General features: G+C 39.6%; 1 protein-coding gene across 6 annotated transcripts in view; it reads left to right on the top strand.

Moving 5' to 3' along the window:
- Nucleotides 1-22595, top strand: part of IWS1 (interacts with SUPT6H, CTD assembly factor 1) — a 65980-nt gene extending 43385 nt beyond the window's left edge. For 2 of the 6 annotated variants that reach the window (XM_046658631.1, XM_046658630.1), the window contains exons 5-14: nt 545-602; nt 4448-4545; nt 5533-5683; nt 6969-7051; nt 8973-9102; nt 9957-10074; nt 12031-12142; nt 12738-12794; nt 15818-15929; nt 21635-22595. In XM_046658631.1, the coding sequence (XP_046514587.1) occupies nt 545-602; nt 4448-4545; nt 5533-5683; nt 6969-7051; nt 8973-9102; nt 9957-10074; nt 12031-12142; nt 12738-12794; nt 15818-15929; nt 21635-21766 (1051 nt within the window). In that variant the 3' untranslated portion in view covers nt 21767-22595. The other 4 variants (XM_046658632.1, XR_006888234.1, XR_006888235.1 and 1 more) reach the window with 4 other exon arrangements.
- The last annotated feature ends 2074 nt before the right edge of the window (nt 22596-24669 follow it).

Genomic DNA, 24669 nt, shown 5'->3' with positions numbered 1-24669 from the left:
TGAGTTTTCAAGATTTCCTAGAAAGTGGTAGAGAGGGGTTTGTCTTTTAAGTTTTAGATTTGTATTAAGATTTCATGTTGAAGCGTAATACAGTATATCCTGCCTGATTGCACAGCTTAGAGGGATTCAGGATTTTGGTCCGTGAACTGTTGCTGTACACTACAACACAGGTGAATCTCAAAAATACTATCTTAAGTGAAGGAAGGAAAGAAGACGTATTGTCTGATCCCATGTATGTGAAGTTCAAGAACAGGCAAAGCTAATCTGGTGATGGAAATCAGAGTGCTGATTAGCTGTAGAATGTTGATGTGGGGGGCTGACCAGAAACAGCCACAGGGAAACTTTCTGGGGAGAGGGAGTTGTTCTGTATCTTGATTAGGGTAGTGGTTACATGAATGTGTACTTTTGTCAAAACCCATTGAAATGGACTCTTGAGATCTGTACATTTTTACTATATGTAAATTGTGTACTGTTAGAAAAATATTTTATGGTCCCTCTGCAAATAAAAAGAAAGCAGATGAAAGTTTTTTATATTATTTTCCAGAAATCTTATTGCAGACATATTTGGAGAATCTGGTGATGAAGAGGAAGAAGAATTTACAGTAAGTATTAAGATGGAAATATTTCCTCTTTTTTCGGGAGGATTAGTCCTGCGCTAACATCCGCTGCCAGTCCTCCTCTTTTTGCTGAGGAAGATTGACCCTGAGTTCACATCCATGCCCATCTTGCTCTGCTTTATATGTGGGACACCTGCCATAGCATGGCTTCGTAAGGGGTGCATAGGTCCATGCCCAGGATCCGAACCAGTGAACCCTGGGCTGCTGAAGTGGAGCTTGCAAACTTAAGCACTATGCCATTGGGCTGGCCCTGGAAATATTTCCTCTTTGACTATGCTTTTCTTTGTTTTTATGGCAGTGGTTCTCTAATAGGTGATTCTAATAAGTAGAAGTAAGCAACTGTGATGTAGTCAGTAGAAAAATCGAGAACAAAGGGATTCAGAAAGTGAAATAAAAGGGTCTACGCAGGCATAAAAGGAAAATAACAGGCAAAATTGAAGTAAGGGGAGGAGGAAACGCATTAAGGGAGAACGAAAGGCACTTTATAATGCTAAAGAGAAAGACTGACACTAGTTTTGGGACTTCTGATTCTAGCAATGGCAGGCTAGATAATTTGGACCAGTCTTCTGCTAAGGACAACTAGAAAAGCTAGACAAAATGTTTAACAATCTGCTCATCAGCAGAGGAGCAAGATAGCAAAGAATTACTAAGCCAAAAACCATCAAAAGAGAAACCTAAAGAGGTAAGCTCAGCATTAGAACTGCTTTTTCTGCGATGTTTGCCTGTTCAGGCTGAGAGGCTGATTATATTATTGATGGCCTGAAGGCTCAAGAGACAAAACTTAGAGGTCAGGGCCTGTTAAGGTTAGGAGACCCTGAAAACCCCATGCTCTGGCTTGGGGCTCTTAGATTAAGGGTGAGCTGGAAGTAAAGGAGCTTTTGCTCAGATTTTAGGCCAGCTTTGAGTCATCTAGCAACATAAAGAACCTTAGTCTCAGAAATTTGAGTAGTGACTTAATTTGACAGTAACCCTTAATCCATTGGCTAGTGCTCTCAGGGACATGGCATATGCAAACAAAAATCCTTTCAGGACAAAGGTAACATACTCAGAGAACTCACATTATTTCTGTAGTTTTTCAAATACACAGTATGGTACACAATCATAGAACATTAAGAGGAAACAAGCTTAATAACAAACAGTAGAAATAGACCTAGGGGCTCTAGATAACAGGAATTTTAGATATTGCCTTAAAAATATGTATATATATTCAGGGAGATAAAAGATTAAAAATTTTGTTAGAGCAAACAATTTTTAAAAAGGGCAGATTTGGAAGAGAACCAAGTAGAAATTGTGGAACTGTAAAAATGTAGTAACTGAAATTAAGAACTCAGTGGATGAGTTTAACAGCAGATGTATTTGAACAGAAAATGAGTGAACTGGAATATTGGTTAGAAGGAACTATTTAGAATGAAGCATTGAGATATATTAGTATGGAAAATGTAAAAGAATAAAACATAAATTATATGTGAGAAGGTTTAACATGGTGAATTGGAACCCCACAAAGAGAGGGAGAAAATGTATATAGCAGAAGCAATATTTAAAGAAATGATACATAAAGCCATAGATTCTAGAAGTTCTACAGATTACAAGCAGGATAAATAGAAAAAATCTACACCTAAATACATCCTAGTAAAATTGCAAGAAAACGAAACGCAGAAGTCTTACAGGCAGCCAGAGGGGAAAAGATTCCATTTAGAGAGGTAACGATTAGATTAACAGCTGACTTCTCGACAAAAACAGTAGAATCCAATAACTGCAAACTCAGAAGTCTGTTATATTCAGCAAAAATACTTTTCAGGAATGAAGATTCCCTCCTTATGTCATCTTATCAATATACCAACTGAAGCAAATACTAAGGGCAGAAAGAAAATCTTAGGTGGAAGATCAAGGATGCAGGAAGGAAAAAAGAGCAACAAAAGTATGTGAATAAGTCTAAATGAGTATTGGCCATGCAAAACAAAGTCACGTCTGATGTGGTTTAAAATACATAGAAAATTAAAATGTGTGACAGCGCTAACAAATTGGGGGTATACATGGAGTTGAAGTTGTCATAGGCCTTTGCCAAAGTCTGTAAAAGTACCGTTAATACCTAACTTGATTTTTGGTTGTTTGTGTCTTCTAAGCTTGTTACTCTTCAAGATTGTCTTGGCTTTTCTTGGTTTTTTGCATTTCAATATAAATTTTAGATCAAGCTTTTGCAAAAAGTACAAAGTATAGACAATGTTTTCTGAATGCAATCCAATGAAATGAAAATTAATAAAATTAGTAAACAAAACATCCTTGCCCCCCAGAAATTTAAAACTTCCTTGTTAAATAGTTCTTGAGTTAAAAAAGAAATCAGTACTTTTATTCCTAAAGGAAGAGAGAACTAAAGTGGATGAACTTAGAGTCTAATTCAAGATGGTAGAAAAATAACAAAGTAAACCCTAGGCAAACAGAGAGCAAGAGTTTGTTCAACAAGTATTTGAGAGCTTTGATGCCAGGGGTTGTGTGGACGTTGCCCTCATGGAGCTTACACTCAGTTAAGCAGCATTTGACAGGAACGAGATAGGCTTCTCTAATTTGGAGAGTTAACATCTGCCTGGTTATAGGTTCAGTTCAGTCAGAAAAACAGCATGCTAGGTGAACCACTGGAACACCTTTCTAAATATGGCATAAAAGAAGCTATAAAGAAAAGACAGGCCATTTCTTTTTTTTTTTCTTAAATAGTGGTTTGTTTTTTTTAAGATTTTAATTTTCCTTTTTTCTCCCCAAAGGCCCCCAGTACATAGTTGTGCATTTTTAGTTGTGGGTCCTTCTAGTTGTGGCATGTGGGACGCCTCCCCACCATGGCCCGACGTGCAGTGCCATGTCCACACCCAGGACTCGAACTGGCAAAACCCCGGGCCGCCAAAGCTGAGCGTGGAAACTTAACCACTTGACCATGGGGCCGGCCCCTGACCATTTTTGTTACATAAAAATAAAAGATTATGCCTGGAAAACCTTACTATAACCAAAATCAAACTGTGCAAATGCGAGGATTATGTAGTTCCTATCACTTTCAGAGGGCTAATTTCCCTAATTTTTAAAGAGGTTTTCCATACCAATGAGACAGAGATTCAGCAGAAAAATGGGCATAGCATAGTGAGAGTTTACAGAGAAATAATTACAGATAGCTTTTAAACATGAAAAAATGCCCAGCCTTCCTCATAATAAACGAATGCAAAAAGAGCGATAGAGATGTCTTTTTGTTTTTCAGTCCAGAGATGAGCAAATATCAATGTTTGACAACCTGCTATAGTAGTGAGGAGGTGGGGAACAGATGCACCTCACACTTTGCTGGAAGAAGAGTTAATTGGTATAACCTCTATGGAAGACAGTGTGGCAAATATTTCTCAAAATTTCAAATATACATTGTGTCAGTAGGGAAATGTATTAAAAAATAGGAGTTGCAATCATGGTGAAGTAGTCTAAAGCCTTAAAAAGAACGAGGATACTTGATACCATATGAATTGGTCTCCAGATTCTGTTGTTACGTGTGGAAAGTGCAGAACAGTATTCTGTACCCAGTGTGTATAGTGTGCTGTCATTTGTATAATAAAGGAGAGTAGGAAGTATACATGTGTGGAAGTGCTTATATAAATGTAGGCTATTTCTGGGAGGAGACACAAGAAAACAACACTAGTGGCTAGACTGGGGGAGCTCTTTTCTGTATGCGTTTTGTACCTATTTAATTTTTGTTCTTTGCGAATGTATTACTTTAAAAATGCAAAGAATTAAGAGCAGTTATACAGAAGAAAATCATTTGTTATGAGGTTGTGATAACTCTGGCTAACTTTCCTTGTCTTTAGGGTTTTAACCAAGAAGATTTGGAAGAAGAAAAAAGTGAAACACAGATAAAAGAAGCAGAAGATTCAGATTCTGATGATAACATAAAGAGAGGAAAACAGTATGTTTGTTTTGCCTTTTTAAAAAGGAATTTGTTAAAGAGAACTTTTTAAATGCAGGTAGAGACTATCAGAGTTTGTTGTTTCTCATTTTGGTTCCTGATTAAGTGTAGGAAAGAGCCTGTCCATTTTTCCTCCCTCGGCTGTCTGAAAATTAATTGCTCTTGTTATTTTTCTTTCCTTTGCCCTCTGCTCATCTGTCTTAATTTGTGGAGTTATATGGTGCCAGGCTCTTAATTTATATCTTACTGAGTAAGCTCTCCTGAAAAATAACCTAATAAAAAAATAGTTTCCTTTTTAATTCCTAGTGACATGAATTATTGAACTGAATGAGTTTGACAATACCTTTGGAGATTAAGTTATATAAATTAAATTATCATATAAATCATGTCATCTTATTTATATGGTTGTGACAGAGAGCAGGTTAACTGCCTTGTTAAGTGTAATGATTGAGGTGAAAACTTAGATTTGAGGCCTGTAGCAAGTCTGTAGATGTCCATCTTTATCTCACTCACAGTGTTTCGAGAGTGTACTTTTTATTAAAACAAGCAGCAGGTTATTTTTCTTTTTTTCTACTTATGCTATGTAAGACAAAAATATTCAAGTAGTTGAACACCAATCTATTCCCCCCAAAAGCAGTGCAACCAAAACAGAGCCATGGAATTGCAGGCAGCCTCCCCTGAATGAGAACGTGAAATTGGAAATGTTGCTTCTCGGGCTGATACATGGCACGTGTGAATATAGTCTGTGGAAAGTTTAGGGTCATTAGTGTTTACTGTATAACAGTTGGGGTAGTACAGAAGTTGAACATAAAATCTAGGGTCACCGGTTCTTTTAAAAGCAAGTTAAAAGTACTTGCACTTTAAAACAAGGTAGCACTTCATTGGGTTGGGTTAAAATTAAGAAAGTTGTGGTTCTTAACTGTGATGAAAGGAAATGTGTATTTAAAAGGGAAGTTGTATTTCACTTGATTTTGTGTTACTGCTTAGTATGGACTTTCTGTCGGATTTTGAGATGATGTTGCAGCGGAAAAAGAGTATGAGTGGCAAGCGCAGACGCAACCGCGATGGGGGGACTTTCATTAGCGACGCCGACGATGTTGTGAGCGCCATGATCGTCAAGATGAATGAAGCTGCTGAGGTGAGGGGTCCCTTCCAGCTTCATCTTTTCTTTCTCCCACTTAATTGTTTGTATGGCTTTTTCTTTTGGCTTAACCCTTGTATAAAGATACTTTCATTTTTGTAATAAAGCATTTGCTGTTCTAAATTTTAAGCATGGAGATAATTTTAGTTTTTCAGTAATATGTTTAGGAAAAAAGTGAAAAGACTAAGCATTAAGTAAAATGAGGCTTTTTAGCTGAATGGCTTTCCTCGTTTTATGGGAGAGTGATTTTACTCTTGGGTTTGGCTGTTTACCACAAAATTTGGTGTTTATTCACATATAAAAAATTATAAATTCTTGTTTATTATGCTATAAACTCATGTCATACTTTTGCCTCTGATCAAGGGATTGTGTTTAACTCATTGCATTTTAAAATTCTGCCCAAATTGTAAAAATTGGCCAAGTGTTATGCTTTCTTTTCCTCCTCAAAGCCCCAGTATGTAGTTGTATATCCTACTTGCAGGTCATTCTAGTTCTATGTGGGATGCCGCCACAGCATGGCCTGATGAGCGGTGTGTAGGTCTGTGCCCAGGATCCAAATCTGTGAACCCTGGGCCGATGAAGTAGAGCACGCAAACTTAACCACTTGGCCATGGGGCTGGCCTCCAGCCAAGTATTATGCTTAAAAACAAGTTCTGATCTTTTAGAGATACTTCATGAAGTATATATGGATCCAGTGATATGTGTCTATGATTTGTTTCAAAATAATTCAAGGGTGAAGGGAAAAGTAGCTAGAGAGAGAGCTAGAATAAGACTGGCCATGTGTGTTTTATTGTTGAAATGTACATGCCAGGACTATATTATTTTGTTTTCTATGTTTGTAGAATTCAATATTTTCCATAATTAAAAAAATAGAAAAAAATGCCCAAGCAAGTACTAAACCCTTCTTTAGTAACATATTTCATTATCTTAGAAGCCTCATAGCTGGAAAATTATTCCCGATGATAAACCAAATTTTCCCATATATAGTATTTACCCTGAATGAACTCTGAAAACTTGACAATTATGGCAATATTTTAAATTAAAATTGTTCTTTCAATTTGTAATTTTGAAGCTAATTATTTTAGTAGTTGTGTGGGTTTGAGCAACACAGAGAATTTGAGGCTGTACAAAAAGTCCGTTCTTTATTTAATTATCTTCCTTGTAGGAAAAATTATAATTTCTCAGAGACATTGCTGATTTTATTTTAAAGTTTAGAATTGTGATGGTTATAATTCATTATTAATAATTGCTTTTTTTTTAAAATCTTTTTCTTTCTGGTTAGGAAGACAGACAGTTGAACAATCAAAAAAAGCCAGCATTGAAAAAATTAACGTTATTACCTACTGTGGTCATGCACCTTAAGAAGTACGTATTCTGTTTTCTTGAAAAAGTTTTTTCCTTTTAATGGAATGATATTCAAACTATGTACTTGTGTTCCAGAGATAATTGAAGATTGATTGCCTTCTATGAATTTATGGAAAAATAATAATGGAATTCCCTACATTATGTTGCTTCCTCACAAATTTGTCTTAAACTTTGATGCCTGATGCAAACAAAACAAATAGCAAACAAATATTAAGGAAAGAAGAACTTGGAAACCGCTAATTTTGTTCTTACTTATTTTATTTTATTATTATTATTATTTATTTTTTTTTTTTTTAAAGATTCTATTTTTTCCCTTTTCTCCCCAAAGCCCCCCAGTACATAGTTGTGTATTCTTCGTTGTGGGTTCTTCTAGTTGTGGCATGTGGGACGCTGCCTCAGCGTGGTCTGATGAGCAGTGCCATGTCCGCGCCTAGGATCCGAACTAACGAAACACTGGGCCGCCTGCAGCAGAGCGCGCGAACTTAACCACTCGGCCACGGGGCCAGCCCCTTTATTATTATTTTTTGAGGAAGATTAGCCCTGAGCTAACATCTACCACCAATCCTCCTCTTTTTGCTGAGGAAGACTGGCCCTGAGGTAACATCTGCCCATTTTCCTCTACTTTATATGTGGGACGCCTGCCACAGCATGGCTTGATAAGCAGTGTGTAGGTCCACACTTGGGATCTGAACCAGCAAACCCTGGGCCGCCAGAGCAGAGCGTGTGAACTTAACTGCTGTGCCACTGGGCCGGCCTCTAATTTTGTTCTTTATAGACCATTTTGAGTCTGGTAAAATTGCGTCTGCTTTCCTGACGTGATTGAGAACAGAGCAAATTCTGGGAGACTTTGATACCTGTGTTGTACAAGGCTTATATGGCCCATTACATGATGAATTATGCCATTGGTCCTTCTGGAATAGGGGCCCTTTCTTTTTTTTTCTTTTTTTAAAGATTGGTACCTGAGCTAACCTCTCTTGCCAATCTTCTTCTTCCTTTTTTTTTCTTCTTCTCCCCAAAGCCTCCCAGTACATAGTTGTATATTCTAGTTGTAGGTCCTTCTGGCTCTACTATATGGGACACTGCCTCAGCATGGCCTGATGAGCAGTGCCAGGTCTGCGACCAGGATCAGAACCTGCGAAACCCTGGGCCACCGAAGCAGAGCGTGTGAGCTTAACCACTTGGCCACAGGGTGGCCCCAGAACCCTTTCTTTGGTAGATCCTTTCTACCAAGCTCTTTCATTGGTTTGCTGTTAGTCCTGAACAGCTTTGATTTCTCCTTGAGCCTAGCCACAGCCTACTGTTGATGGCTGAAGAAATGCATTAATATACCAGTGAGCCAACAAGCATGGTCTAGGACTTTCCAGTAGAAAATTTCTACCTGTAGCCCCACAGGCAGAATTATCTGTGCCATGTTGCATATATATGACGTCATGTTTTTTCTATTAATATAATTGATTCTAGTACATAAAATGGAATTTAAATATCAGGATTTCATTGACCTTTTTTTCTACTAGGATAATGGTATTATTCCTGGTGTCCTGCAAAGAATAGCACAATTCTGGGTTCTCTATCACCTGAAACAGTTTGAGAATCACTAGTCTGATAGAGTAAACATTATTTTTTTAGTTGTAATAATTGAAGTTCTTTATTCTTTGTGCCGTTCATATCAGTATTAACCTATCTTGTATAATTTGGGTTTGTTTTGTTTTTAACAGATTATCTTTGCCTGTCAAGTCTGTTTTTTGCAAATAGGAACTAAATTTCATATTGCTTTTCAAATTATGAATAGGTACTCAGTAAATAGCGTATATAAGTAACTCTTCAAAAGCAGTTTTTGGAATCATCACTAAATATCTAAGAAAAGTGAAAGGACACTACAGTAGAACCAAAGTTCATAGACTTTTTTTTTTTTTTATTGCAGGCAGGACCTTAAAGAAACATTTATTGACAGTGGTGTGATGTCTGCCATCAAAGAATGGCTCTCACCTCTACCAGATAGGAGTTTGCCAGCACTGAAGATTCGAGAGGAGCTGTTGAAGATTCTGCAAGAGGTGAGAGGCAGATGATGTTTGCTCTTCCTTAATTACCTAATGTGGTTTGTGTTATCACAATCTCTGTGTTTTATACATTCTCTGTGCTATAGCCTGCCGGAAGAGAGGTTTTATTAAGTATGTTTATTAGGAACACACCAAATAAAATGAGCATAAAGGGGGAAGGCCTTTTAAAACTTCATGTAACTATAGTATTGAAAGAGAAAGATCTTGGAGTAGCTGTGGTTTATCTGAGAAGAGTAGTGCAGTAGTGGGCATGTTCCAGGGAGGCGCTTGATATAGAAAGAGCACCAATTTCAGAGTCAGATAAACCTGCATTTGAATCTTGAGCTGGGCTGCCTTTATGTGGCTGTGACACCTTGGGCAAGCTGTTTAACTTCCGAGGGAATTCCTGAGGACCCTCATGTGTGCTAGGACTTTTTTATATGTTTTGGTGCATATATTCTTCATAACAAACCTGCAAGCTAGGTATATTGTCTCCATTTTATAGGTGAGGAAATTAAGACCCAGAAGTTAAATGACTTGTCCAAGTTCACATAGCTAGCAGATGGCTATGCTTGGGTTCAGACTTTGGTTTATTTGGTTCAGAGGCCTGTGCTGACTCTTGTGTTAAATTGCTAACCTCTAAATTGCTCACGTGAAGTTTTTTACTTTGAGTGAGTGGTAATACTGAACTCTCACCTCCTGATGTGAACACAAAGTATCTTTGTGTTCCATGTCTATAGATCCTGAAAAAGAAATTCTTTATTTGTTCTATTGTGAATGAACCTGATCTTGGAGGTCCTCTAGAGTAGATTGGCAGGACTCCCAGCTTCTGAGTGATTAATATGTATGTATGTGTTTATGTTCCCCAGCTACCTAGTGTGAGCCAGGAAACCCTGAAGCATAGTGGGATTGGACGAGCAGTGATGTATCTCTATAAACACCCCAAGGAATCAAGGTCCAACAAGGACATGGCAGGGAAATTAATCAGTATGTACCTTTTGCTTTTTATTTGTTGTGTTTATGTATAGAAAGAGACATGTATATATAAAAACTCAGTATATTTTTACCAATATTCATTTAAAATGAGTCAATGAAGTGGAATAGGAAGGTTTTTAGATAAATTTTCATAGGTACCAGCTTTTTTCCCCTTGGACTTAAAGTGCTTCTCAGTATATTTAAGTGTGCTATCCAATAGTAAATATAGCAAGTAAAATCATGCATTTTCTGATCATGGATCAAGAGCATATAGAGAGAGAGGTGTTAGAATGCAGACCCTAGAGTCAGCCAGACCTGGCTTCAAGTCCTGGGTTCACCACCTGCCTCACTGCATATCCTTAGGCTAGTGATTTCAGCTCTAAGCTTGGTTTCGTCCCTGTAAAACACAGAATTATGTGTTTACTTTGGGTTATCATAAAGATGAAATGAAAGGATGTACATAAATCACAGTGCTTGGCACATAGTAAGCGCTCAAGAAATGTTAGCCACTGCCTTATTGTTACTTTTATAATGGTCTCCAAAGGCTTTTGCATGTTACTATTTAATGATACCAGAGAAATCTCGAGGAGTCTGAAGTTCATCTAAACAACAGCATATTGTTTATGAAATCCTTCAATATTGAGGATGAAAACCATGTGTATTTTCATCATCCTCATTAACTCTTCCTGTGCTTCATGTTGGGAAGGAATTTTTTAAACTTAAGGCTAGATCAAAAAATTAACTGCTTCTGGGGCCAGCGAGGTGGCATAGCAGTTAAGTTCGCACGTTCTGCTTTGGTGGCCCAGGGTTCACTGGTTTGGATCCCAGGTGTGGACCTACACACCTCTTGGCAAGCCATGCTGTGGTAGGCATCCCACATATAAAGTAGAGGAAGATGGGCACAGATGTTAGCTCAGGGCCAGTCTTCCTCAGCAAAAAGAGGAGGATTGTTGACAGATACTAGCTCAGGGCTGATCTTCCTCAAAAAAAAAGTAACTACTTCTGTATCTGAATACAGTATTTATTTTTCTGTTGAATTTTTAAGATTATCAAAAGCTTTCAGAGGAATTTAAGTTTTGTTAATAAACGAGAAATATAACATGTTTGATCTTAATAGTCTACACTTATTGCCTATCAAGTAATAAACTTCTGATGCTATTATTTAGTGGTTCTCCGATCCTCTTTTTGCTCTAGACTGAGAGAAGTAGAATGTGCCCCCTGGTACCCATAAATTACTACAACAGTGATTCTGAATCCAGGGGTGGGGGCAGCGATCAGTTTTTAAAGATATATGGACCCCCTGAGATGCTCTGCTTCTTTCTTAGTTTGACAGCACCTGCTGCTCTATCTGTAAAGGCCCTCTCTTGTTTTCGTAGTGTATTAAATGCAGCAGTGAGCCACATTATGTTTCAGAACAGAAACAGCAGCTGGCACCTCTGGACTTTTATTGACTAGACAGTGGGCATGGAGTACTTTTTTCATGTTCACCTTAGCAGCTTTCTTAGACTTAATCAGTACAGACTCTACACTTGCACTATTAAAATGTAGTTTTTAAAGATTTAGACCATTTTGACAATTAAGGGAGCTTGTTTTAGGTTAGAATAAGAAAGTAGAGGAATTTCGAGATTTTCTGTTTTCAGTAGAGTAAATTTGGAAATTAGACTATGAAATGCCAGCACAGCTAGTTGAAGACTGTCAGAGTGAGTCACATGTTACTTTCTGTAAACCTCTGTGGTGATTATAGGTTTACTTGATCTTTTTACGCTGAATTTTCTCAATCAGCTGGAGCTGGTTATGTTACTGGTATTATGCTGTGTTTATCCTATCGATGGTCCTGCAATAATATCTTTAAGAAAAGAGTCCTCTAAATGCCTGGGATATGACATCACACTAGGGTGTGATTATTTCAAGGAATAGTAGTAGAAATGCTACTTTGTGGACTAAATAGTTGACTTTTCCTTGTTACAGATGAATGGTCTCGGCCTATATTTGGTCTTACCTCAAACTACAAAGGAATGACAAGAGAAGAAAGGGAGCAGAGAGATCTAGAACAAATGCCTCAACGACGAAGAATGAACAGGTATGAGGGAACAGGTATGAGTAAGTGGAGTAAATATTACTGTTGCGATAAGTAAGTTTTTTTGTAAATAAGATCATTAAGAAACCTGTAAGATGGTAGGATTTTGTTTTTCCTCTCAACTTGATATGTCTGTGTGGTTCATAATACCCTTCTAGTTTAAATGTGATAGTGTATAGTGAAGGTTCACACCCCCTTCCAGACTCTTTTGGTTCAGTCTGGTAGAATATGGCCTCTGCCACAGTTGTGGAGTTTGCTTGTGTTGTTCCAGCCACTTGTCGAAAAAACTTTCTCTTTCTTAGTCCCATTCCCAGATTCTTAGGGAAAAAAATGTTACTCGTTCAATTTGTGTCAGTAAACTGGATACAGTTGCATCCAGGATGGCAGGGTCATTAGTTACATGTATAGCAGTTCCTGCTCACCCATAATGATGCTTGGTATGCAAATAATCACTAAAATAAATAGTACTTTTACAAGGTTAGGAATTATTTTCCATGATCCAGTGTAAAGGACCTAATTGTAGTCTTAAGTTTGATCTTCTTTTCTTAGTTACAAGGTTCTAACATTCCTAGTATCTCACTGATTACTTTTTTCCCAGCACTGGTGGTCAGACACCCCGAAGAGACCTGGAAAAGGTGCTGACAGGAGAGGAGAAGTAAGAATTTTATATTAATTTTTTCTTCTGAGACTATATAAGAATGTTCTGCTTGATGCTTTAAGAAGAATAGCAGGGCCTAGCCTGGTGGCGCAGCAGTTAAGGACACATGTTCTGCTTTGGCGGCCCAGGGTTTGCTGGTTCAGATCCCGGGTGCGGACATGGCACTGTTTGGCAAGCCATGCTGTGGTAGGCGTCTCACAGATGAAGTAGAGGAAGATGGGCATAGATGTTAGCTCAGGGCCAGTCTTCCTCAGCAAAAAAAGGAGGATTGGCAGCAGTTAGCTCAGGGCTAATCTTCCTAAAAAAAAACACAAAAAGAATAGCAGATGAAATGATGTTGGGTTCACATGGTAGGGGATGATTTTCAGTTTAACATTTGTTGAATATCCACAAAGCATTGTATTGGGTTCTCTGGAGGATATAGGAAGTGGAGAAATAGTTGACTCAGTAAAGATTTTGTTGCTCCTAGTTAGATTCTGTGTTAAGCTCTGGAAATACAAAATCTAATTAAAAATAGTTGATGCTCTCAAAAAGTCTTTAGAGAGATTGTAGGCAAAGGGGAAAGCTTAAGCAAAGATAGAGGGTAAGCATCCAAGGCCTGTTCTAGGAATGGCAAGTCGACTGGAGTGGTTGGGCAGTAGTGTGGTGCCTGAGATTGGGGAAGGTAAGGTTGGAAATGCAAATGTGGACCAAATTTTGACGGGCTTTAAATCAAGATGAGGAATTTTCCCTCTCTCTGTGATTCCATAGAGAGTTTTTGAACATGGACATGAAGCCATCAGATTTAATTTGGAATGGTGATGCTGGTGGCATGGTTTAGGATGGGTTGGAGGGCAGAGGAACCAAAGGCAGTGATACAGTCAAACTGAGACTGTAGTGGGGAAGCAGAAGGTTGAGGAGACTTAGTAGAGGCAAACCTGCAAGGAGTTGGCTAGAGTTGAGGATGCCAACCAAGACTTTAACCTAAGTAACTGAGACGACGGCATTACCGTTCACTAAAATGGAGAGGAGGAATAGATTTGAGGACACAGCTGAGTTCTCTTTTGAGCATATTAAATGTGAGATGCCTGGTGAGATAGTCCTAAAAATATCATGGGTCTAGAACTTGGAATTTGAGACATAGATTTGGTAGTTACCTCCATAGAAAAGATTGTTGAATCAAGAAAGTACAGAGTAAGAAATAAACTTAACAGTTTTGCAAGGGGGTAGCCAGAGTAGCCAGGGAAGGCAAGTAAGCAGCTGTGGTCCTATGTGTTGGAGGAGAGCCTAGAGGAGAGTGAGTGGCTGAAGTAAGGCAGTGACCAAGGGTTTGGGTGGTGCACATGCTGCATAGGGGTTTGTACCATGAGTGTTGGCCATCAGGCAGCACCCAGACTGCAAGAGGAGAAGGGGAGATGAGCTAGAGGGGGCAAGTGTCATTTGTTTATGGATGGGTTTGATGATGAGACAGATGGTGGCTTCAGGGAGAAAATAAGAGTTACGGGAAATTTTCTTTGGCTAGCCAATTAATCTAGTCATGTACATGGAGTTACACAGAAGCTTGATATTAAGAATGGAGTAAACCATGCAAAGAGTAGAAACAATTTAGAATTTTTTATCCTTCTCTTTTCCCTCTCCCCTCTCCCCAATCCTACACACAGACACACATATGCTCACTCTCCATTTACCACTATGGTGGATAGTTACCTAAAGGTTGAATGATTTGAATGTCCAGACATCTACAGTAGGCTTTACTTTTGGATAACGATAGTCTTACTTTAGCCTGGTAGTTCTCAATTTGTACATAAAAGTTACTGTATGTGACACCACCAAATGTTGACGAGGATGCAGAGAAACTAGATCACTCCTATATTGCTGTGGGTAAAATGGTATAGCTACTCTGGAAAACAGTTTGGCGGTTTCTTATAAAGTTAAACGTGCAGCCACCATACAGTCCAGCACTTGTACTCTTGGGCATTTATCCCAGAGAAATAAAACTTTATGTTTGTGCAGAAATCTATGTATGAATGTATAGCTTTTTTTGTAATAGTCCAGACCTGGAAACAACCCGCATGTCTTTCAGCAGATGAATAGTTAAACTGTAGTGCACCATAGGATACTACTCAGCAATTAAAAGAAACAAAATATTGATAGATGGAACAACTTGCATGGGTCCTCAAGGGCATTGAGTTGAGTAGATAAAGCCAGTTTCTAAACGTTATGTAGTGTAGCATTCCATTTATATAGCATCCTTGAAATGCCAAAACTATAGAAATGAAGAACAGATTTGTGGTCACCAGTGGGTAGGGAGGTGGGCATGTTACAAAAGGGCAACAGGAGAGGTCCTTGTGGTGGGTACACAGACCTCCACGTGTGACAAAATTGCATAGAACTAAATACACACACACGTGAGTGCAAGTAAAACTGGGGAGATGGAAATAAAATTCAGTGGATTCTGTCAGCATCCATATCCTGGTTGAGGTATTGCACTACGGTTTTGCATGTTACCATTGGGAGAGACACTGGATCTCTGTATTATTTCTTGCAATTGTACGTGAGTATATGCTTATCTCAAAAATGTTTAAAAAACAAGAAACAGACAAAACAATTACTGTATGAGTTGCATATGCAAAACCATGTAAACTATTTTATGGGCATATTCAGTTTTGGGGGGGCATTTTGACTACCTGATTTTTTACCTCACAAGTGAACTCATGAGCGACTCCACTAGACTAGAGAAATTGGGATTCAGAATCCTGATGGAAGAACCAGGCTTGGAAGGGAGAGGGGCAGATTGTACCTGAAACTGAGGAGAGGTGACAAGGAATCAGGAAAATGCTGGGGAGGCTGGCTTTGGGAGGGAAGTTGAGGAATGCCTACGGTAGCAGAAGTGACAATGAGGCCAGCTAAGACAGGCAGCAGGAGGAAGGATGGGGTGACCTTGAGAGGGCAGCGGAGGTTTGAAACAGGTCTGCAGCTGAATGGGATGGGCCCAGCTATGGTTGGCTCCGTAAATAGCATGCTCTTCTTCCTGTTCTCAGGGCTCTGAGACCTGGAGATCCTGGATTCTGTGCCCGTGCGAGGGTCCCCATGCCCTCAAACAAGGACTATGTTGTCAGGCCCAAGTGGAATGTGGAAATGGAGTCATCCAGGGTAAGCCAGAGGGGAACATCAAGGCAGATAAATGCAAATTACTGTTTTGTCTTTTACTTCATGTTTCATAACCTTTAGCAGCTTCTGAGATTTATCTGATTTAAAGAGCTGTTTTCTGGTCTCTTACGTAGCCAGGTCATTCATTGCTGATGAACTTTACCTCAGACTTAAAGCACCAGTATCAAGCCAGGAAGTTTCCTATTATTAATCCCTTTATTCCAACTGAGTCTTGCAGCTTCGAGTGTTGTGATACATTCATTTTTTAGAACCATGGGAAACAGCAGTCACCTGCTCCTGCAGTCTACCCCTCCCTTTCTCTTCAACTGTTTGCAGTAATTCTGTTGTGAAATATTCAGGGTAGACACTTGCTCTGTCATCACTGTAAATATACTCTGTGATCTTCATTGCTTCTCAGTAATCTTTTTTTATTCTCCGTTCAAACTGCTCGTTCTAGCCTGGTATTCTTAAAAAGGGCCTAAGCCGATTGGAAAAGCATAAGAGGCGATTTGCAGAACAGAAACGACTCAGCAGAGTGCACCGTGCTGTCAAGTTCAGCATTGAAGGCAACAGGATGCCCCTGTAGGCCTGGCCCTGCCAGACTTTATCCAGGAGGTATCCCCAAGGAAGCATGCTCTGTGCATGGGTTTGAATTGTCATCAGCTCAAGGACAAACACGTGTGCGCATGCTTTCTGAGCCACAAAAGGCCCAGGCCCCCTCCTAATATCTGAAATAGTGATCCTAATAGGCACTTAATGACACTCAAGTCCTTGTCAGTATTTATTTATTTTTTAAAGATTGGCACCTGGGCTAACAACTGTTGCCAATCTTTTTGTGGTTGTTGTTTCTGCTTTATTTCCCCAAACCCCACTGTGCACAGTTGTATATCTTAGTTGCAGGTCCTTCTAGTTGTTGGATATGGGATGCCGCCTCAACGTGGCCTGATGAGCAGTGCCATGTCCGCACCCAGGATCCGAACCCTGGGCCGCCACAGCAGAGCACGTGAACTTAACCACTCAGCCACGGAGCCGGCCCCTCCTCTTCAGTATTTAGAAATTGATATGGTAGTCCCTTCCTTTATCATTACCCCAGAGATTAATAATTACTTCCTTGTTAAGAATTTTGGTCTTCCTGACTGGTAGCTGTTTTTATTAAAAAAGGATTTTATGGGCCGGCCCAGTGGCCAAGTGGTTAAAGTTCTACGCCCTCCACTTTGGCGGCCCAGATTCGTGGGTTTGGCTCCTGGGCATAGACCTACTCCACTCAGCAGCCATGCTGTGGCAGTGTCCCACATACAAAATAGAGGAAGACTGGCACAGATGTTAGCTCAGGGCCAATCTTCCTCAAGCAAAAAAAAAAAAGAGGAGAATTGGCAATGGATGTTAGCCTAGGCAAGTCTTCCTCAGCAAAATAAAAAAATACGGATTTTGTTAAGGCCCAGAATTATGCTGGTCTGCATTACAGGTGCATCAGCTGGTTAATAGCTACTTGGTGGAGGAGAAGTGGCCTCTTCCCTCTTGTCAGTGACTCACAACATGCATTAGAGGAGTCATAAAGCCTCGCACTGAATATTTAGGAGGTAGATTTGATTCGTACTAGTCAGTGCATGGTCAAAAATGAAAGAGACATTGGAACGTTCCTAAAGCTGCACTCAGGGCCTGCTCCACTCTGAGATTGATAGAGGCGCCTTTGTTTCAGTGCACTCTTGAGAGTCTGACTGTGTTGCCTGCCTTGTGTGACTTCTCCGTGACCCCTACTTTGGCTCCTGTTTCCATGGACTACACTCACCTTCCTGCCAGTTCACTTTGCTGTTAAGCTACTATCAGGACAAAGCACACTTTATTTACTGAGACTAAATAAAGAGTAGAAGAGCACTAGTTAGTGCCAGGAACTGCTTTATTTATGCTGCTTTCCCTTTGTTCTTTCTTTTATCCATGTCCACGTCCCCTGATAGCCCTTCTCCCCACCAGCAACCCCTCTTTCTTTTTACTTTTGCTTTTTTTCCAGTGGCTCTTCCCTCTTTTTAGCTCTTTCTTCCGTAATATTTTTTCTTCCCCAGAACACTTATATTTGAGAATTGAGAATTACAATATGGTAAAAAAATGTAATAAAAAATCTTAGTGGCCAGTCTACTCTGGAACATACCTTGTGTCCTGAAGGGCATATGCCTATCTGCTCGCATTGCTCGTTCTGATCACACCCTCCCTGTAGGTGATGGCGAGGTGGGAACAAGTGGCCCAGGCTCCTGCTAGAGCAGAGGGGTGACCAGCATGAGGAGAGGGAAATTCAAGCAGAGTTCCTTTGCTTCATCCCTAACGCTCCCAAGATCATAATGTGCTGGTATTTATCTGGGCCTGAGTCTGACTTACAGAGCTCTGTCAAAAAAAAATAACGCATAGTTTGGGGGCTGGTGGTCGCATGTCACATTTCAGTGTACTGTCCTTAAACCACCTGATGCTGTTTCCCTGCTCAGGAAGAGTCCTGCTGTATTCACCTAGGGCTTCCAGATTCCAGAGACACGCATGAGTATTATTAGAAAACATTTTCCAAGAAGAAAATTGGAGTGAGTGGCTTTCAAATGAAACTCTTTGTTTTATTTATTTATTTATTTTATTTATTTTTTAAAGATTGGCACCTGAGCTAACAGCTGTTGCCAATCTTTTTTTTTTTCCTTTTTTTTCTGCTTTATCTCCCCAACCCCACCCTGAACACAGTTATATATCTTAGTTGCAGGTCCTTCTAGCTGTGGGATGTGGGATGCTGCCTCAACGTGGCCTGGTGAGCGGTGCCATGTCCGCGCCCAGGATCCCAACCCTGGGCCACCGCAGCGGAGCGCACAAACTTAAACACTCGGCCACGGAGCTGGCCCCCGAAACTCTTTGTTTTAAATGTCATTTTTATTTTTGAAATTACATAGTATAAAACACTACAGAATAACCCCATTCCTAGAGTTCTGCTCTTCCTCTAAGTCGCCACTTTTAACAGTTTGATGTGCTAAGTGTATTTCCGGTAGTGCCTCAAACTTAGTTTTTTATGGTTATAATTGTAGAAAAATTTGAGCTTATAAAGAGGAAAATTACAATTCAAAAGCAATTGATATTTTTGCCTTTTTCTGTTGATACTTTAATATAATTAAAATTATACTGTATATAATTTTGATCACTTCCCCTTGTTAAACCACCTTATATGTTTATCATTTATAATGGCTGCATAATGGTCCATCGTGGGAATATGTGATTTACTAATTACTCTGGCTTCTGATTTTTCATTCCTAAATAATGCAGTAACCCACACTACACTGTATGTGTATATGGTAATTTAGTCCATAGAATGCTTTTAAAATAACATTAAAACGACAAAAGCAATGCATGTTTTTATATAAACTTTTAAATACGGAAAGCACAAACAAATTAATGTCACTTGTAATCCCACCAAACCTTAATATTAACATTTTGGGTTATTTCTTTTTGGTCCTTTTCATACATCTACAAAAGCACTGTTACTGGTTTTTGGGTTTTGTTTTTTTTTTAAAGATTTTGTTTTTTCCTTTTTCTCCCCACAGCCCCCCGGTACATAGTTGTGTATTCTTCGTTGTGGGTTCTTCTAGTTGTGGCATGTGGGATGCTGCCTCAGCGTGGTCTGACGAGCAGTGCCATGTCCGCGCCCAGGATTCGAACTAACGAAACACTGGGCCGCCTGCAGCAAAGCGCGCGAATTTAACCACTCGGCCACAGGGCCAGCCCTTTTTTAAAACTTTTAAGCAAAATTATGATCATAATATTTTATACCTGGTTGGGTTTGTGTTTTACCTAACATGGTAAAAATTCAGTTGAGTAAACATCCTTCAGTGACTTAATGTATCATAATACAGGTACACCATAATTTTTTTAAGCAAACCCACCTTGCTAATCTTTTAAGCTGCTTTTGGGTTTTCACTGATAAGCAATGCGGCATACACTTTTACTATCCTAAGGAAGTGGTACAGCATTGATGAATCAGGAGAGAGGTCATTGAATTTGGCATGTTGGGTACTGTGTTCCGTGTGTTTTCAGCCTGGCATCTGCTGGCCACAAGTCTTAGGAGCTGTACCTAGGAGGGGGTCCACACAGCCAGGGTGTGTCTCAGGTGCTGAGGCTGGAGGGCCAGCCTGTTACAGAAGGTCCTGGGAGTGGGCAAGGAGAAATCCAAGCTGGTATGGAGAGCTGCTGGGAGTTGGCTAATTGACAGAGATCTTAGCAGCTAAGGCTTCCTATATGGACTGTCTACAAGTGCTAAAAGTCACAGCACCTTGTCTGAAAGGAGGCCAGATATTTGCTGCTGTCCAGGAAATCTGGGGTATTTGATAATTGTGTAGCTCTTTCTCCTCTGATAAAGAATTTTTATTCTAATTCAGAGTACTAGTGCCACGTATAAAATTGATACAAAATAATATTTGGAATTGCAGTGTTCTTAGAAAATCTAGGATGATCAACATGGCTCTTGTTCAGGAATGACTTAGACTTCCGTGCCTCATGTCTGAGGTGGCTGCTGAGTCCAGAGGTGGGATAAGACTTAGGAGGCTCCCCGACTCAAAAGAATTTCACCAGTCTGGCACTGACCCTGGCTGTCTCCTAGGCCCTACCTTATTTTAGCATTCTTTGACTTGAGCGTCACAGGTGATTCAGTAGTAACATCTGGGGAGAAGAATTAGAAAAACCCACCTCTCTTTAACCAGTCAGGATTCTTAAAGATCAGAGTTGGTAGCAACACTGTAGTCAGCAAGAGTTCCCCGTGATCTTTGATGTAAATGGCAGTCCTTTTCAGCATTTCTGAAAGGTGTCGATTTCTAGGAGACCACGTCTTTTCAAGACAGACACTCTTTTCAAAATATAGAAGAAATAACCTAATAACCAAACGTTTAAACAGAAAGGGCAAGCAGGAAGAGATGCGAAAAGTAGTAAGCCTCTTGGAGCAAGAGATTTAATTTAGTTTTCTTTTCATGTCAAGTATACTTATTTAACATAAATCTAATTGGTTGCAGAGTAGTAGTAACAATAGTAATAGCTGATAGTTATTTTGAGCACTGACTGTGTGCTAGCCTCTGTGCTTGTATTTGACATTAGCATCTCATTTCCTTCTCACAGCAGTCTCAAAGCCAGGGGCGTGCTTTGCCCAGGGTCACGGAATCTGCTGAGGCAGAGCAGGTGTTCACCCCAAACCTCAAACCAGAGCTCCCGCGCCAAACGGGTTTGCTTTACTGATCCTCTGACCGCATCCATTATGCTGAAGGCTTTTCTCAGATGACTTTTCCTTGCCTGAGAAGGTCTTTATTCTTTATGCCAACACTGTTTACAGGTGTATGTGTCAAGCGGTCAGTTCCGCATTTGGCCTTTGGAAGGGAGCACATACAGTCAAAATGTAATCTGATGCAACTGGGGGAATCATAGTTTTAATTTTTCCCCCTTTCTCTCTAGGAGATTTCTGTGGACTGAGGGAAAATTTGAAAATAAGGCAGAGACAACAAAATTCTTCACTGAGGGAGTTTAGTGTGTTTTTCCACCCTGCTGAGTACATTTGCTCTGTCGTTCCTGGAGTCGTCACAGCATATTCTGGTTGTTCCTCAGCTAGGAGCTCTTCTGACTGCTAACTTTCAGATAAAAGAAGGTGAAAACAGAGCTTGATTTATGTATGTCGATAATTTGCTCTTTCATTTTTACCCCACTCTTAGTTTCAGGGGACCTCCAAAAAGGGTATCAGTCGACTGGATAAACAGATGAGAAAGTTCACAGATATCAGGAAAAAAAGCAGATCTGCACATGCAGTGAAAATCAGCATCGAGGGCAATAAGATGCCATTGTGACCTTGCCTGGGATGTGTCCTCACCTCTAAGAAATGCACAGTGGACTCTTTGGAGAAAGAAGATATTTTAAAAAAATTTTTTAGTGTATCTGTAAATGGTTTAGCTTGTATCAAATGTTGTCATAGGACTCTCACTTCTCTCAGTTGTATTTAAACCATTTGTTGTGAACTTTGTACAGAGGAATACTAGTCATACTTCTATAAACTTTATACAATAAAATTCCCTTCTGGTTTGGGGGGCTGTCTCTTCATTGTCTTAGAGGATGCATTATCAGTGGGGATGAAAATTGGTTCTTGGTGAGTGAAAAAGATCTTAGATTACAGTGATTTGTGTCCTTTCAAAAGTTCAGTTTACCTGATTGTGGTATGATAAGAAATTTGTGTGGTCTCTATCCTGTGTTCCTGACAGAGAGCTGCTAAAACCTAGGGCTTTTCTGAGAGATAGGAATGTTTTTTGTGATGCTAATGAGGTGACTCCTAGCAAGCTCCTAGATAGCTTTAGGAGGGAGCTGGTCACCAGAATGACCTACCACACAATTAGAGACTTTGGGCAGGCCTGACCTCTGCAGGGTGAGGGGTGCTGGAGATTAAGTTCAGTCACGTGCCCAGTGGTGTAATCTGTCATGCCTCAACAGTCAAGCCCTAGTGAGAAACTCCGGACACTGAAGCTCAGCGGGGCTTCCTGACTGGTGGACACGCTGAGGTGCCTTGATTCCACATGGAGAGGGTTCCGAGCTCTGCCTTTCCCTCCAGACCTCACCCTGTGTGTCTCTTCATTTGGCTGGTCCCCCTAATTTGAATCCTTTATAATAAAACTAATTGTAAATATAGCGTTTTCTTGAGTTCTGTGAGTCATTTTAGTGAATTCTTGAACCTGAGGGGATCCTGGGAGCCTCCATATTTGTAACCAGTCAGTCAGAAATGGGGACGGACTCCACTTGCAGCTGGCATCCGAAATAGGGGCAGTCTTCTGGAGGACTGAGCCCTTAAACTGGCGAAGTCTGATGCTCGCTCCAGGCTGTTAGTGTGGAAGTGAATTGCAGTATCCAAGTTGGGGTGGAAGTGAAATACTGATGAAATCTTATTTCTTAGTATCTCTCTTGTTGGGGGAATTTTAATTATTTTATTTTAATTAATTTAAATTTTCTCCTAGAAAGAGAAATGAAAAAAGACTGAGAAATGCTGTGGTAGAGGATATGTGAATATAATTGAAAATCACTCTGCCAGTTGCTGATAGCAGTTGGGCAATTGGGATATAATTATAGCTTACGGCTATATTCTATTTTTGTGATATTTTAAAATTATTTTAATAGTCTCTGCAGATTTAATTATGGGAAATCTCTGATTAGTCAATATGACTAAATCCAAGAATTAGTAATCCATTTTAGTTATATAAATCCTACTCTGATACAAATTGGGATAGGGTATCTGGCAACTTTGATTTTCAAAAATATGTGAGAATCTCACCATGAAAGCCTTCGAACAGCCAAACTAGCATGAAGTTTATGCACTTTACTCAAAAGAATGTCTCAGGATCTCTACACTGACTTTCAACAAACTTAAAAGCACAAATTGGAAAGTGAGTTGTAAAAAGCAGGCACATAAAGACATGATCAGATAATAGCGAGTCATGCAGGTCAAAAACCCACGTTCTGCAGTGTCATTTTGCTTTATATAAATACCCCCATAAACACTTGTGAGAACAGAAAAAAACCCAGCCATCTGCTGGAGCAGATGTTGATGACCCTGATCATTAAATATTCTAAACAAGAAAGATAAAGTAGTGCTTTTTAAGAAAAATTGTCAAGTTATTAATACAGTATTTTGGCGTTTAATGGGGTAGGTACCAATTATTGGAAAATTTCACCTATATAGGGTAAAACTCATGGTGCTAGAAAGTAAAGTGATAATCATACCTAAGAAATTCAAGATGATAAAAGATTCTCTTATACTATGTTTAAGAAAAAGTTACTGGTTTCTGTTTAAATGATCTTTGGTGCATGGTTTAAGAGTCTCAAACCTGGCCAACCAGAAGAACTTTTCCCCCTGATTTTGGAAACATTTCTAATTTACAGTAATGTTGCAAGAATGGTAAAATAAACGCCCATACACCCTTTGCCTGTATTTACCAAGTGTTAACATTTTGTCACATGTACTTTATCACATATGAATAACTTGCTGACACTTTCCTCGTCATCTCCAGATAAGCATATTTCTCCCCAGAACAAAGACCTTTAGTTTGTCCCAGTATTGGTGGTGGTAGTTTTGACCACTTGGATGGAGTGATGCAGAATCACTTTTTTTTTTTCAGTTAAAAAGGTTTTTTTGTTGATTAATTTTATTTTAAATTAATTGTAAATATGTAAAATATGCATAAAATCTGCCATCTTAAAGGACCCTTTTTAAGTGTACAGTTAGTGGTAATAAAAGTACATTCATTTTGTTGTGCAACCATCACTATTTTCCGTCTGCAGAAATCTTGTCAACTTGCAAAACTGAAACTACCCGCTGAGCGGCGGCTCCCATTTCCCCTCCTGCCAGACCTGTTGGCCGCCGTTCTACTCACTCTCTAATTTCGATTTTGACTTCTCCAAGTGCCTCATTTAAGTGGAACCATGCGTGCGTTCTCCTTGTTTTGACTGGTTTATTCACCTTGCGTAATGTCCTCAAGGTTCATTCATGTTGTAGCATGTGTCAGAATTTCTTTCCATTTTAAGGCTGAATGATACATATTCTGTTGTGTGTTTTTGCTTTGTTTATCCATTCATCTGTTGATGGACACTTGGCTGGCTTCTACCTTTTGGCTATTGTGAATACTGCCATGAACATGGGTGTACAAATGTTTCTTTGGGACCCTGCTTTCAGTTCTTTGAAGTATGTTGCCTGAAGTGAAATTGCTGGGTC

This window comes from Equus quagga, chromosome 4 (assembly GCF_021613505.1).
Source record: "Equus quagga isolate Etosha38 chromosome 4, UCLA_HA_Equagga_1.0, whole genome shotgun sequence".
NCBI lineage: Eukaryota > Metazoa > Chordata > Mammalia > Perissodactyla > Equidae > Equus > Equus quagga.
This window is presented reverse-complemented; position numbering and strand designations above follow the sequence as displayed.